The 16,456-nt window shown below is 34.9% G+C and overlaps 1 protein-coding gene across 1 annotated transcript in view; it reads left to right on the forward strand.

Moving 5' to 3' along the window:
- clint1b (clathrin interactor 1b) overlaps window positions 1-16,456 on the forward strand; it is a 31,042-nt gene that overhangs the window by 11,928 nt on the left and 2,658 nt on the right. The window contains exons 2-10 of the mRNA XM_052537546.1: window positions 7,096-7,200; window positions 7,923-8,019; window positions 8,404-8,512; window positions 9,188-9,358; window positions 11,239-11,419; window positions 11,826-12,069; window positions 12,234-12,315; window positions 14,288-14,365; window positions 16,001-16,275. Coding sequence (XP_052393506.1) covers window positions 7,096-7,200; window positions 7,923-8,019; window positions 8,404-8,512; window positions 9,188-9,358; window positions 11,239-11,419; window positions 11,826-12,069; window positions 12,234-12,315; window positions 14,288-14,365; window positions 16,001-16,275 — 1,342 coding nt within the window. The remainder of the gene's footprint in view (window positions 1-7,095; window positions 7,201-7,922; window positions 8,020-8,403; window positions 8,513-9,187; window positions 9,359-11,238; window positions 11,420-11,825; window positions 12,070-12,233; window positions 12,316-14,287; window positions 14,366-16,000; window positions 16,276-16,456) is intronic.

Here is a 16,456-nt window from a genome sequence, read left to right on the forward strand (position 1 = left end):
GTATCCAACCTGATTGGAGGAATGGCAGAGGATCCCCACATCCAGGTGTGAAAAACTTGTTGAATCTTTTCCAAAAAGACTCATGGCTGTATTAGATCAAAAGGGTGCTTCGACTAAATACTGAGCACTTAAGACCATGTGATATTTCAGTTTTTCATTTTTAATAAATGTGCAAAAATGTCAACAATTCTGTGTTTTTTATGTCAATATGGGGTGCTGTGTGTACATTGAGGATAAAAATTAACTTAAATGGTTTTCAGCAAATGGCTGCAATATAACTAAGAGTGAAAAATTTATGGGAGTCTGAATACTTTCCGTACCCACTGTATAATTCAATATTTTAACTAATTGCAAAAGCTGTATAATTAAAGTCTACTGATTTATCAGTGAAATAAACGACAGTCGATTAATCATACCAATAATCGTTAGATTAATCGATAATCAAAATAATTATGTTGCAGCCCTAATTTGTATTTAAATTAGGGATGTAATGATTTAGCCAACTTCAATTCTCTTACAATTTTTTCTAAGCAAAATAAGATTCAAGAAAATTATACATGAAAAGGTATCCTTTTATTTTTGCTTGGATAAAATGCTGCACATTTCTTTGTGAAACAGAAATATGGCAAATAACAAAACTTAATTGAAATCTTAAAACAAGCCCTAAATCTAATGAAATAAGACAAAGTAAAAAAAAAAAAAAAACTTCATATAAACAAAGCCTTCTTGTGATCTTTTCATTTAAAATAAGAGGGACCCACTGCATTTGAATCATGATACAGAGATGCTGAATAGTCTGTATATTAAGTAAAAAAAAAAAAAAAAAATTAAGAAGTGTTTTTGAATTTGAAGTTTTTTTCTAAATTAAATTGCATTATTTGAAATTTTAAAACAAAAACAAGATGTTTTGTGAAACCGTACAACATAAAACTTCTGCAGAAACAAAGAGCAGAAGCTCTGAATGAGATGCAGATTCATGCTCTGACAGCAGGTGGCACTTAAGGAACAGCATCAATACAGCATTCCTTGGTTACCATTGTAAACAAAGCAGAGTAGCACTTATGAACATTGCTGTAATATTATATCGAGATGAGATTAAAAGAAAATATCATCTAAACTTTTTTTTAGATAGTCAGTTCCCCTTAGAGATGCATTCATATATTTGTATCGATTTTCAACCGGCTCACGGTTAATCGTTATATGCCTAATCTAAATTGTATGATTTGAATGTGACCGTTTACATGTTAATGATTTTTCTAATCGATTGACACTTGGGATGCACAATAAATATCGCCCAATATTTAATACACATCTTGTCAGTAATCAGTGGTAAATCTCTACACATGCATGATTTCACATGGAGCAGCATTTACTACACCGAACCGTTGTTCACTGACAAGCTGCGCCAAACCACAATCCTTTTTTGCGCATGTTTTGCAGTGCTTGTCACGTGTAGAGATTTACAGCTGATTACAGAACTCGCTTTACTGACAAAATGCACATTAAATATCGTCCGATATTTATCGTGCATCCCAAATTTACACATTCATTCTGCTTGCGCTCTGTAAATAAGGACCAAAGGTTGATTTTTGTACAGCCCTGCTCAACATACATGGTCAACATGGTGTAATGAAGCTGTTAGATGAATGTCAGTGTGGCTTTTTATGGAATAGTGCTGGTTAAATACCTTGACATCCTTCCTTGCCAGATGCCAAACAATTAGATCCATCTTTCAGTCATCAAGACCATATGTGCAGCATTGGTCTCTATCTGAACTGCCTGATTTACTTCAGGAATTTTGAGGTTTTGTTTTTGAAAGTGTTTACAGATTGAATTTGCTCTTCCATTAAGTAAAACTGATCCATTGGAAAGACCACACCACCTGAATGAAGCCTGAAAGTGACGCAGATGAGCGGGATCAATTTCTTTGTTGCCAATTTTTGCTGAAGTCATTGATTTGGCTCAGACCTGATTTTGGCTCTCTGATTCTTCAAATGATTGCAAATCAGCTGCATTGTCTTTTCCGGACCACCTGTTTCCATGTCCCAGTGAGATGCATATTGCCCACCTGCCAGCATTCCTGTTTTTACTGCACATCATCCAGCACAACTAGACTGTCTGTAATAACTTTCAGAAGTTCACTTTCACCCTCCCACCCTGTTTGCCCTTTGGATTGTGAGAGTAAGGCGGAAAAAGACACATTTTCACATTAGTAATGATTATGGAAAGTGTTTGCAGCTGTTTTGAGAGTAAGCATGATAAACATCCGTCAAGGACCACCTCTGCAGTCTTGTGCGTGTGGTTCTGGATTTTAAGTATGCCATTTTTGATCTATTATTTACAGGCTTCATCCATGCTGGTTGTCTATTAGTAGGATGCACGGTTTAGTCTTTGCTTAAAGGGATAGTTCACCCAAAAATTAAAATTCTCTTTGCCAAAGCTCTTTGACTCTAACATACACAGCAAGAGTACTACCATATCAAGGTCCAGAAACATAGTAAGGACATCAGTAAAATAGTTCATGTGACATCAGTAGTTCAACTGTAATTTTACGAAGCTACAAGAATACTTTTTGTGCGCACAGAAATAAAAAATAACGACTTTGTTCAACAATTCTTCTCCTCCTCATCCAAATCTTATCCGATCCATACAAGGACGAGCGAGCGCGGGTTTGACTAGATGTATTTGGAGGTTATTGCTCAGGTCTCGTTCTGCGCAAATTCAAATATTTCCATACTCGCAATGTATCTGAATGTTAAACTATAATATATATATATATATATATATATATATATATATATATATATATATATATATATATATATATATATATGAAGAGTTCAGATGCAAAAGCCTCTAAATGCCATCTGAAATTTTCATCTAAAATTAGGATTTTTATCATGCTCCTATATTTATGTTCAGTTATTTCACTTTAATAGCCTGAAAAAGGACCTGCACATTGCCATTAAAGTAAAATGACTCAACCTAAGCATTGGAGCTTGATAAAAATCAAAATTTTAGGTGAAAATTTCAGATGGCATTTAGAGGCTTTTGCATCTGAACTCTTCATATATATATATATATATATATATATATATATATATATATATATATATATATATATATATATATATATAATGTAAACCATATGGAAAAGATCATCCTCTTCACATTAGCAAAAACTTGCATAACAGCAGAGATGACCGGTATACTACGGTCTATTTAAACTGACCAGTGTAACCTTTTATATGTTTGGTTGACTGTACTTTATCTTAATAATGAACAGACTGCGAAGTTTGAAATTAGAATGCACTTTAGATGTTCTGTGTCATTTATAGCAAACACAAATGTTGCTAGTGTGTTTGCAGCACTACTGTTATTTTTTTATATATATATTAAATTTTGTATATTTTTCAGTTTAATTGATTTTTATTTCTTAAATTGTATTTATTTAAATGCATATATAAGTTTACATTTATGTTCCAACAAACTTGAGAAATTCTACTTGATAAATGCTCTAAAACTTTTATGTAAATTATTGACTGAATTATTGATATATATATATATATATATATATATATATATATATATATATATATATATATATATATATATTACCTGTTTTATATATTTAATACTTGGTCAGTTTATTGATTTGTTTGGTTAACTTTGGATACATTTTTTATTTTAATACTTTTAATACACAAAATTAAGATTTGAGAGATGGTTCAAGTCAGTGCTCAATAAATGATGATAAGTTTAGAAATGTTGTGCATCCACTTATTATTAGTGTGACATTTTAGCATGCAAATGAAGGGGAAAACTTCAAGATATCGGCCCTAAAAATCGGCAGCACATATCGGACCCAGACCTCTAAACATCGGCATCGGCTATAGAAAAAACCCATATCGGTCGATCTCTAATATTTGCTTTAACTTTGCTAACTTTATAAAACTGAACGAAACTTTTTCAGAAACCATCAAAAATATGCCATTACAAAAAAAAAGAAGAAATATACAATGAAAATCAAAAGAATAACAGGCTCTTCAAATATGCTTCATTCTTTGTTAATGTTTTTCAAAGATTAGTTTTCGCTAATCGTGAATTCTGGATTCTGGATGCATTGCTACAGATTTCGCTTACGCTTCGCAGTTTTTCGTTTTGTGTTTTGACACAAACTTCTCTTGGGGGCGGGCTTAACAATTATCTACTCTGATTGGATAGTGAGCTTTTGATGGACAGGTGCTCTCTGACCTGGAAGTACAGACATCACTCAGTGGCACGCATCATGGAAAGCTCTCACGGTGATTTGTATGCAATACGTTGTGCTTTGTATTACTGAATATGTAAATAATATTTGACCTTCGATCATCTCAGTCTGTTAAGATGAGCTCTTAGGAGAGACACGAAGCGGCGTCATCTTCCTCCTCCGCTTGTCCTTCAAGGCAGCTTGAAGTAAGCTTGTGTTACTGATGTAACCAATAACATCGATACAAGTTTTATTCATGTTACAGTGTGCAACAGCTCATTGCGGGTTATTATTGTCATTCACAAGGAGGAAGATTATGCCGCTCCGTGTCTCTCCTGAGAGCTCATCTTTCCAATATGCGCTCCACTGAGTGACGTCTGTACTTCCAGGTCAGAGAGCAGCTGTCCATCAATCAGAGTAAATCACTGTTAAGCCCGCCCCCACGAGAGTACAAATAAAGTAAAGACAAAGTAATGGCTACGTTCTCACGTAGTCCTTCTCTTAAAGACTGATCACTTAACTTATAACACACACTATGTGGTGATGAAGTAGAAGGACTAAGTGAGAACCACTATGGATGATAAGTTAGCTCTGCCGCCTTGTTATTATTTTCATTCACACCGCACTATAATGTGATGCATGCAAAATACATAGTTTTGGCCGTTACAAAGTCTCTATCCACAAACAGACGTACATCGTCTGTAGATATAAGGTATTATGTTGCACTTTAACAAGTAATCTGAACGGCCCTCAATAACTGAGTTTAATGCCAGTTATGTTAGAATGCATCTCATTCTTGTTTCTGTGGCGGTGTGTCGAGCTTGTCATGAGGCGTGCAGTCCGGAGCGCTGTATGATGACTAATGCATCAGTTCAATTTAACTTTACTCCAAATATATCAACTTACCTGTTTTGAATACTTTATATTTAATGTCCAATATAAGTGTTAAAATGTTGGACTTTAAAATAAATCTACTATTGATTTTCACCGTTGACTGATTTTGCAGAACATTTAGACGGATAACTTCTGTGCGCAGATGCGGCATATTTGTCACAGGATGCGTGATATGACAGTTGCGTCCGACTAAATATATGAACTTGCTGCTTTAAATACAGTATTTTTATATTTTATAATATACGTTAGTTTATCAGTATGTTTGAAAGTATATTTTTCCGATTATTGGATTCCATCGGCTCTCTCTCGCACACCTGCGTGGTTTAAAACACCAAATATTTAAATTATGACAAGGACAAAGAGTCTCTCTCTTGCTCCACCCATGCACGATTATATCGTGTATCATCGATCTCACAGGCTGACGATATGACGATTTGAAAAATGATCATATCGCCCAACACTAGTCCACTTAAACTTTATCTCCACAGCTGTTCTCATAATCACTTCACAAGATTTTCACAAATCTACTGTCAAATACACACTAAAACTCAACAATCTTCATACATCCTCTAACACAAAATGCAATATTTTACTAATTGTTTATAATTTTTGTTAATAGTTTATAATATTTGTTTATTAATTGTTACATTTTCACTTGATTACATTTTAAAAGATTAAATTGTTAAAGTTTTATGAATTATTTTTATTACACACATTTTTTTATGATGAATTTGTATTTAATTATAAAACACACACACACACATAGTCAAAGAAAAACATTTAAAAACATACAATTTTATATAGATTTTTTTTTTGTTATTTGTTTTTTTTTGATGTAGCGATAAATATCGGTATTGTATGACCTGGAAAAATATTGTGATTTTTGGCCATTTTGCACAGTCTTTTGTTGAATGGAAAGGGCAGCCAGGCCATTCTGTTAAACATCTCCTATGGTTCATATGGTTCACAATGACAGTTTGGTTTAAGGGTCATTTAAGGTTGTGGAAACTTTGTTTGAAAGTTAAGAAATGTTTTTGCATTTATCCCTCTCCCAACCCTGTTAAACAGCAAGTTGTATGTTTTTGTTTAACTGTCATCCTTTGAAGTGAATTGTGAGTCTGGCCTTTGACCATTGATTGACTTGAGTTAAAAACTTAGCTATAAAAGGTTTATTTATTTATTTATTTCTCACTTTCTCCATTTAACTTAGACTGTCTGTTAATTAAAATTACGGAACAACAGGTCTTCAGATTTATTCCCAAATAAAAGCACATCATTTCATTGTCATGTCCTCCTACGCTCCCTAACATCTGAGGTTTTGTGGAAAACAAAGAAGTTTGACGAGCATTAACTCTTAAGGATGGTGCCTACTCCAAGTTACTCTTTTCTGTTGTCTACCTTTCTTAAAAACTGTAAAGATTGGTTTACAAGTTGGGCCATCACTTGAATCTATTTGGCTAAGAACAATGTCCATGGGGCCCTCTTTGTTAGGCCACACAAGTTTGGCTAGCTTATCTGTATTTAAAACTTTGCCATGCAGATTTTATAAAATATGTTAAATCTAACATTTCATTTGTAGAGAAACTTTTTTGTGCTTCATAACGCCACCATTCAGTATTGTAGCTCTTTCCTACAAAATATTTCCATAGACTGACAGGTTAATCTACGACCATGTTGACAAAGTGGTTAAGTCACATGAATGCTCGGTAGATTTAACACTAAACAGAGCTGTCTGTTCAGTTTTTCACACCAGGATTCATCTGAACACGTTTAAACCTTTGGCAGCCCGTTCTTTCCTATCAGTCCAAAATACACAACAGTCGACCAAAACTGACCAGCTTGAGAGTTTTATTTTTATTTCAACACCCCCATTTGCAACAGTATGGACTTGTGTGTCTGTGTGTGGTTGCTTGGTGTTTATTTGTGGTTCTTTGTTTTTCCCTGTTTCCCAGCACGAATGTTGTGATGAACTACTCAGAGATAGAGTCCAAGGTTCGAGAAGCCACCAATGATGACCCCTGGGGCCCATCGGGCCAGCTTATGGGAGAGATTGCCAAGTAAGTGCTCCGCCTGCTGGGTGGTGGAAGGGCTATGTGTTCCCTTCAGTCTTCAGGCATTCAATCACTCTATTCTCAATTACCGCAAGACATTTGTGTAGGGCAATTATTGAAGTATTATCTCATTGATAGCTGATGATTTCAGTTAAGTATTGCGTCATTCCGTAGACTTGAGAGAGTCTGAAAGTTGTTTAATTACCCCTTCATGTAGTGTCTTGTGTTAAATTGTGAAAAATCAGACTACATTAAAATCAGAAACTGGATGGATGGTTTGGCAGTATTTTAACTTGTCAAACCACTGTGTTAGTAATATCAACACATTTTAAATAGGAAACACAAAATAACAGATAATATCATAAAAAAATTAAAATAAATCTTTAAAGCTTTTTAGTTTGTCAGTGGTATAATTCCTGTATTTGTACAATAAAATGTACTATTATACAACTTTTAATAAACCAAGCAGAATTGCTACTGCATATGAACTTGGCCATTTCAGAATCACTATATATCATTCAGTTGTTCCACTGGTAGAGATAATTTTTATTGAATTATTTTTTTAATTGAATTAGAGGACTGTCTATTTCGGATAGTTGTAACCCAATTTATCCAATATCTTAAATTTAACCAATTTGGCATGGAATAATTTCCGTATTTTAATCTCCTACTGGAAGTAGTTAGTATAAAGTCTTTGTACATAATCTGACTAACCCACCTTATTGCAGATCCACATTTATGTACGAGCAGTTCCCGGAAGTTATGAACATGCTTTGGACTAGAATGCTTAAAGACAACAAGAAGAACTGGAGGAGAGTTTACAAGGTACAGGTGCACTGCTCATCTTGTATCATACTTTCAAATGAAATCCAATTACTGAAATTAAATTTAGACTTCGTTTAGAGCTATTTAGCCAAAGCCCAGATATTTGCCAACTCATTGACCCTGCCTATGTGTCAGCCTATTGCTAATTTTCATTCATTTCCTCACACAAAGTTTTTATAAAACACCCTTGCTTCATTGAAATTATTGACGTGATGTATGTGTGCTGCATCTGTAGCATGTTGTTGGGTCAAAACGATAATTTTGACTTGTTCCCTTCAGTGTGCAAAAAAGTAAATTCACTCATTTACCCCAAATCATGCATTTAACTCTTTTGGCCGCTTGATTTGGAAATATCCAGAATAATGCCTTCTTCCATGTGTCCAGGCCTTATTACTATTAGCGTACCTCATCAGAAACGGGTCAGAGCGGGTGGTCACCAGCACCAGAGAACATATCTACGACCTGCGCTCTTTGGAAAATTATCATTTTGTAGGTGAGTTTAAATAGATGAAAACGTTAAAGGAACTTCCTTGAGAAAATCTTTATTCGAGTAGTGTGCAAATGGGGAAATATAAGCAAACAAGTATTTTGATACTGTTGCAGAGTGGGATATGATGAAATCAAATTTGAGCTCTTTGGCCTAAAAACATTATTATAAGCTAAATATACAGTGTCAAGTACACTGAACGTAGCCTCATGCTCTTGGGTTGAATTATGCTCTTGGCTTATTTGTACACAAGAAATGTTTATATTTCATTTTGGAGAAAGAAGAAATTTTGTTTGTTTAAATTTGGAGATGTTACAAATTTTTTTAAATAAAAGTGTTAAATTCTTTATGAAGGCACTTTATCTTTAAGCTACATTTGTCTGATAAGTGAATGACGAAACAGGTCTTCATAGTGTTAGAGTCTGTTTCCTTTTTGTAGCTATTTAAAGCTCTATGCCTTGTTCTAAATATGTTTCAAAGATTCTGGCTTTTCAAAAGCGATTCTGTTTAATTTTTCATCATTTTACACTTAGTTTCAGTCATCTACCGAGACAATTCATGAACATTAGCACATCAGTAGCTTTGATTTAATTTTAGTATTCAACCCAAAAGGTTTGCCTTCACACCATTCACACACAAACAGTTCCATATGATTTGATGAGCTCATTTCTATTTTGCTAGATGAAAATGGGAAGGACCAGGGCATTAACGTACGGCAGAAGGTGAAAGAAATGGTAGAGTTTGTCCAAGATGATGACCGGTTGCGTGAAGAGAGGAAGAAAGCCAAGAAGAATAAAGACAAATACATTGGAGTATCTTCTGACAGCATGGGAGGCTTCAAACAAAGTAACTGTAAGTTTAGCAAATTTGAGAGTTTTTAAATTTGAAAGAACATGATTTCTACAACCACCAGTGCAGTGGTGCAACCATTTATTGAAAGTTTTCCAAACAGGTTTCATGGATGTTTTGCTATCTGCTGTTGGATGGACAAACAGATTGTTTTTCCCCAAATGCTTTCAAACCTAAACAATGTGCTAAATATTGTTTGAGGCATTCCATGAATATGGGCAAAAAGATATATCTGCCAAACTGGTCATGCCTACATCATTCATGACTTAACTGTCTGACAACTTCTTACACCAGTATACTTACATAATGCATGCCAAATTGAAATTTGAAAAAAAAAGAGAGAGATGAGGAGATGCTCTCAGGAGGTCTCTCCGGTGCTCTCCGGTGCTTTTTATTAGTAGTATTTCCTAAATGAATTGTGATTTTGTGATGATTGTTCCAGTGTTTTATTGGTAATCAGATAAACCAATAAATTCCCTTTGGTTACAGGTCATTTTGAGGCATTATTTTCTTCTCTTGAGTTTGACTACAAAAGTGAGCTCCTTTGTCTGTGCACTGTAGACATACCACAGGGACTTGTTTTAGGCCCTCTGAAGTTTTCTTACACTGTGAGGAAAATTCCCCCTGGATTTCTTTCTTCCCATGACTGATCTTTTGATTAGAGCTGTTCTGATTTCAAGGCTATCACTTTTTCAGCTTTGCTCACTGCATCATTTGGTGATGTTTATGATCAGGATAGAGGAAATAATCAGATCTCTGCTTTTTGTATTACATGTTTTTTTTTTTTCTTAGAGCTGTCTAATCAATTCAAGATGCCACGTCCCTTGTCGTGTCATTAGTGATGTTACTTGTGTGCAAAGTCAAAAGATTGTGCTTTGTTTCTGTTTTGGTTTGTTGCTTAGATTTCTCCCATTATTAGCTGTACTACAGTTTCAAATTGCCAATTAATGATGGCATGCCAGTGATGGATTTGTTTTGGTAGAGAAAGATAAAAATACTGCAGGGTCAGAGGGGGCAGACAGCTTGATATTATATTATACTTGAACTTTGTTGAGTTTAGTCAGGTGTATTTTCCATGCTTTTCAAAGTTTGAAGTGCATTTGTGGGCAAGTCCATCAAGGGGGCAAATTCAAAAAATTACATTATTTCTTTATGTGGTGTATCAATACAAAAACCTTTGTCTTATTAAAGCCGTTTTCTTTTCAGGCCAAAACGCACTACCTTTCTATGTAACTTTGCTGTATTATAGTTTTCACCTCAATCCAGGATACCTGCGGGTCCTTAAAAGTTTTTTTTTTTTTTTTTTTATTTTAAATAAGTAATTTTTAAAAATAATTTTCAAAGCTTTTAAATTGCTTGTTTTATTTTTGTGATTACTTTTCTTCATGATTATTTTACTTTCTTTTATGTAAAGCACTTTGAATTACCATTGTGTACGAAATGTGCTATATAAATAAATGTGCTTTGCTTTTCCTTGCCTTAAATTCTCTTAAATTTACTTTTATCAAATTTGAGGTAACACAAGTCTTAAATATACTTAAATATCATAGATATCTTATTATGTGCTGAAGTTAATGCTTTGTTTTTAGTGTATTTTAAAAACAGGGAATAAATAGGTTCCAATAGCCCATTTACTCCAAGAACGATAAGTGTAAAGATATATCGCCTACACCAAGGCACCTATTCTCACACATCAGCTGGAAAAAAAATGTTCTGAAAGTGCCATTGTCATTTTAGCTGGACCTCGCTCTTTTCATGGAATTAGATTAAAAGATAGTTCTCATCATAGTCATCTTCCCTGATGTGAACAGGCCCTTCAATCTGAAGCATTAAATATCTGAAACGAATTCAGCACCTAACTGATTTTTGATCCACTTTTTCAGCGGGAGAACAGGTGGACCCCGAATCTAAAAGCAAATGGGAGGAGGACTGGGAAAAAAACAAGAGCAGCTTCCCATTCAGTGAAAAACTTGGGGAGATAAGTGACAAAATTGGAAGCACCATTGATGACACCATCAACAAATTCCGCAAGAAGGAGAGGGATGACTCACCAGACCATATCAGGTACATAACAATGAGTTTTCAGTCCATATAATTACTAAAGCCATAGAATGAAACATCCATCAGTTGTTGATTGAAAGGTGGTAGATCGGCTAAATCTGAGCCAATTGTAAGAAAGGGGCTTGGATTAAGCAAACTAAATGATTAGGTAGGTCTGACATATTTCCCCAGAAGATCAAGTTACAACATTTGATTAAGAATTCCGAGTTGGACAGTAAGATCAATAGCTTACATTTAGAAAATAGATGGGGTGGATTTTAATTTCATGCCAACTTTAGTGCTTTGAAATCCACTTTGATGAATGAACCCCTGTAGGTATATGAACTAGCACAGTTCTGCACTATATTATAAACTTTTTTTAGTATCTAGCTACTATATTTGTTTTTTCTTATGTTGCCTGTTCCTGCAGTGACAATGAGGATGAGAGAGTTTCACAGAATGGTCGTCCTGCAAAGTCAGAGTTTAAGGATGATGACGAGACTGTAACAACCAAGAGCATCCAGATCACACAGACCACAGATACGATCACCTCCACCACCACTACCACCACCTCTACACGCAAACGCGGCGGAGTCCCATCCAAAACTGTTGACCTGGGCGCAGCTGCTCATTACACTGGTGACAAAAGCAGTCCAAATGCTGACCACAACAAGGTACAAAAGAGCCTGAAAAAGAAAAAGAACCTGCAAAGCCTAAACAGAAACAACTGAATGAACCTATACAGTCCTCTCTGTGAAGTTATTAGAGGTGCAAAAGGAATCCTGTGCTGCCTTCATGTGGTAGAAGTGAAATGTGACATTAATCATTCTCTTTTCAGACATCAGTGAGTCAGTTATCCAGCACGGGGCTTGCAGATCTGTTGATGGTGGAATCTGGTTCTGGTCAACCAGTGTCTTCAGGTAAGACCCCATCAGCTGCATTAATAACATATAACATTTACTTCTTGGTCATTGTTCATTTTTAAGCCCAGATTCCATCATGGAGGGACACAGACATAAACTTTTTCCTGAGTGTTGTTGTAGCTTTTAAGCCATACTTATGAAAGTTCTTCAGGGATGCAGTCAGAGACGTCTAAGTGCCCCAGCCCAGATGGGTGTGAGTTGTGTGTGAGAGAGAGAAAGAATGAATAGGAGATGGGTGCACAGATGCTGTTGTCCATCCGTATCCTGTCACCAGCCCAACAGCTGTGCTGTGTCCTCTAGCATCAGTCAGGAGATCAAGAGCTGTTGCAATCAGGTTATGACAACCTTATTGTGTGTTTGTGGATGGACACTGTGCATCTGAATTTAAGTCATACATCCAGATCATTTTGTCCTATTGTGCATTGCCACTATAGAAAAATAAATATATATATATATATATATATATATATATATATATATTATTTTGATTTAAATTAGATTTTTTTTTTCAGTAAGGGTGCGTTAATCAATCTAAAGTTACAGTAAAGATATTTATAATGTTAAAAATGTTATTCAAATAAATGCTGTTCTTTTGAACTTTATATTCATCAAAATATTAAAAAAATATTAGGCAGCGCAACTGTTTTCAACACGGCTAATGAGAAAAAAAAATTATATGCTAATATGCTGCTCAATTATGAACAGCAGTTATCATATTTATTAATGTTGAAAAGGTTTTTACTGCTTAATGTTTTGTAGAAACCATGATAAAAATGTTTTCCAGGATTCTTTGATGAATAGAAAGTTCAATGAACACCATTTATTTAAAAGTAGTAGTATTTCATTTAGGTGAGTATTAAATATATCACATGTATTAATAAAAACATGTCTGCTAAATTGTAATATTTCACCATATTGCTGTTTTTACTGAAATAGTTTTCAAATAAATGCTTGAAATCTTTAGTGAGCCTGAGAGACTTATTTTAGAAACATTTAAGGGAAGCCTCCCTTAAAAAACAAAAATATTTTGCATAATACGTTTATATATATGGGAAACAATATACTGCAATATATATATTGACCCTGTATGGCTATATATTTATACCTGTGAAAAAATGTAGAAATGAAGACAAATTTAGCATTACATGTAATATTCATAAGGTTTTATCCTTTAATGTACATATATATTGCACATACATGTTCACATATAAAAGTGAATATATATATATATATATATATATATATATATATATATATATATATATATATATATATATATATATATATATACACACACACACACACACATATATACAAACATTCACATGAGTTTTAGCAGATGTCTAGTTCCCAGCATTATTTGCTTTCTTGTTAATTTTAAAATTAAGAGTTATTTCATTTGTTTTTGCAAAATATTAATATAGGGGGAGATCTGTTAGTGTTTAATGTTCTATTATTTTGGAATTTAAAAGGGTTTGTGGTATGTTTTGGGGGTTAGCGTGTGCTGAAGAGTAGAGCCTGTGGTTAGGTTGACGTCTGGCCTAACACCATTAAGAATATATATTACTTTATTTAAAAAGTAAGGGCTGTGCACTCTTCATCACGCTGATGTTTCTGTTAACTAGCGATATATGAAAATATGAAACATGTAAATAATTATAAAATATAATACATTTACATCTATATATGCATGTAAATACAGTATGTGCAATATATTACTGAATATAAAATTACTTTTATATAATTAAATGTCACATATTTTCAATATATTAAAGTGGCAGTTCCTTATGTACTATTTGGTATTTGGTATGTATTATTTGGTAAATACCGTCCAATCATGTAATATATTGATAATGCACAGATCAGGAAATTGATTTTCTTTGTGTAAGGGTTTACCTACTGCAAATATTTGAACTTCTATTCTAAATTGTGTTGCTTTCTAAAGACATGTTATTTTAATGTTTTGCAGGTGGAAGCTCAGATCTCATTGGTGACTTTGCTGACTTTTCCTCACCCGCTGCCTCTGGCGGTCTCCCATCAGCTTCTGGTAAGTGTGACCCAACTTACATGCACAAGGGCCAAAACTGTGTTTTTACCTCATCGGACAATATCTTGCAATCTGTAAATGTGTCATTGTGCATTTTTTTATGTAAAAGCTTAACCTCAAGTAAGTGTTTAGGAGATTTGTATTTATATTTAAATAGAAAGTCTGTATGTTCTGTGTGTGAATTAATGGTGCAGTTTTGTCTACTACTACACACTTCGCAAGCACGTATGAATGTACCTCTCAGGTAGCACGGCTATAATGCTTCTCCAATGAGCCGCTTCTTCTTCGGCTTTTGCTGTGGTGCTGCAGGTTACACCAGCAACATGCCGTTGACGCTGCAGACTAGTGGTTTGCACGTGTACTGCATGTCGACACAGACAACGACGCAGAAGTATAAATGAAAACTGACGCATAGCCTACAGCCTACTGATTTCACAGGGCCCTACAATTTTCAGAAGTGCTGCAGTTATTGGGGTTTTCTTCAGCAGATGTTTACCTCCAACTGATCTGAATATTATTTATTCAACAAAGGTGTGGAGAATGATTACTTTCGATGTAGCATATGCAGATTTTGTCCTAATTGGTCATTTAGAAAGTTATTACAGCTTTTTGAAACGTGTTTAACTTTACAGAGAGAATGGGTGTGCTTGGCTTGACTTTTCCCAGCATCCTCTTCCCTCCCTGGGCCTCGGCTCAATGGAGAGCAAATGGCACTTTGCTGGTGGGCTGGAGGATGACAATTCTGTTGGCTTGTCTAAATATGATTGGAGTAGCAACACACGACACAGTGAAATATTGATGAGTGACTGAGGGGTCCAGATGGAGCTGCTACCTGCTGAGTGTTATGAGCACAGACACACGTCAGCTCCCATCACCCATGCCCCATCTACCCTGACAGAGACTCACTCCTTAAGAGCAGTGTGTGTGTGTGTGTGATGATCTGGCTAGAAGCCCTCAAGAACAGCCAGTGAACAGTGAACCAATAACCTTGTCAGTAGGAGAATTAACACAAATCGATAATAAACATTTAGTTATTTAGTTCAGGTTGTTAAATGTCAAATGGTCACTTGTAATGCTCACCAAGGCTGCATTTATTTGATCAAACATTCAGTATTTTTTTTCATATTATCATTTATAAGAACTGTTTTCTATATGAATATACAGAATGTCAGAAATGCCAGATAAAATCTCACAATTCAGATTTTTTCTCTCGCAATTGCAGATTTATATCTCGTAGTTCTGACTTTTTTTATTGCAATTCTGGTGACTTTTCTCAAATTGATTTCACTTAATTCTGACCTTATTACTCGGAATACGATTTTATATAATGCCATTCTGATATTTAAAAAAAGTGCATGAAAAAAAAAGTCAGGATTGTGTTTTTTTTATTGTTATTATTCGGTGACAGAAACATGCTTCCACAGAGAAAAGCATTTATTTAAAAAAAAAATAATAATAAATAATCTTTTTTTTTTTTTTAACATTGTTATAGTCTTGTCACTTTTAATCAATTTAATGCATCTTTGCTGAATAAAATTCTTAATTTATTTGCGGGAAAAAACTCCTACTGACCTCAAATGTTTGAACGGTAGTAAGTATATGTGTGATTAATTCAATAGTTCTTGATCTCCTCAGGTTCGCTGTCTACTGGTAATGGTGAGTTTGGTGACTGGAACACCTTCTCCTCCACCAGTCCTCCTGCTGTCACTGCTCCGTCTGCCATCCCAGACCTGTTCAGTGACGTACCCGCTCCAGCCGCTCCAGCCGCCCCAGTGCCCACATCCACCCAACCACCTTCCGCTGACCTCTTTGATTTGATGGCCCCCAACAACAGCAGCCTCAGCGCATCTCAAAGCCTGACCTTCAACATGTGCCCACAGAATGCAACCATACCTCTGTCCAGATCACAGGTAAACACCAGTTCAGTTCAGAAAAGCTTCTCAGATCCCCAGATTTGCCAACCTGTATGCATTTTGCATAGCAGGGTATACATTTTGATTTTCGATCTGTGCACCTGCAGTGTTGCCAACAAAAGATTTTTTTCTATTTTTTTTAACCATGTAATGTTCATTGATAATGAAATAGCTGGAC

The sequence above is a fragment of the Carassius gibelio genome, chromosome A21, assembly GCF_023724105.1.
Source record: "Carassius gibelio isolate Cgi1373 ecotype wild population from Czech Republic chromosome A21, carGib1.2-hapl.c, whole genome shotgun sequence".
Lineage (NCBI taxonomy): Eukaryota > Metazoa > Chordata > Actinopteri > Cypriniformes > Cyprinidae > Carassius > Carassius gibelio.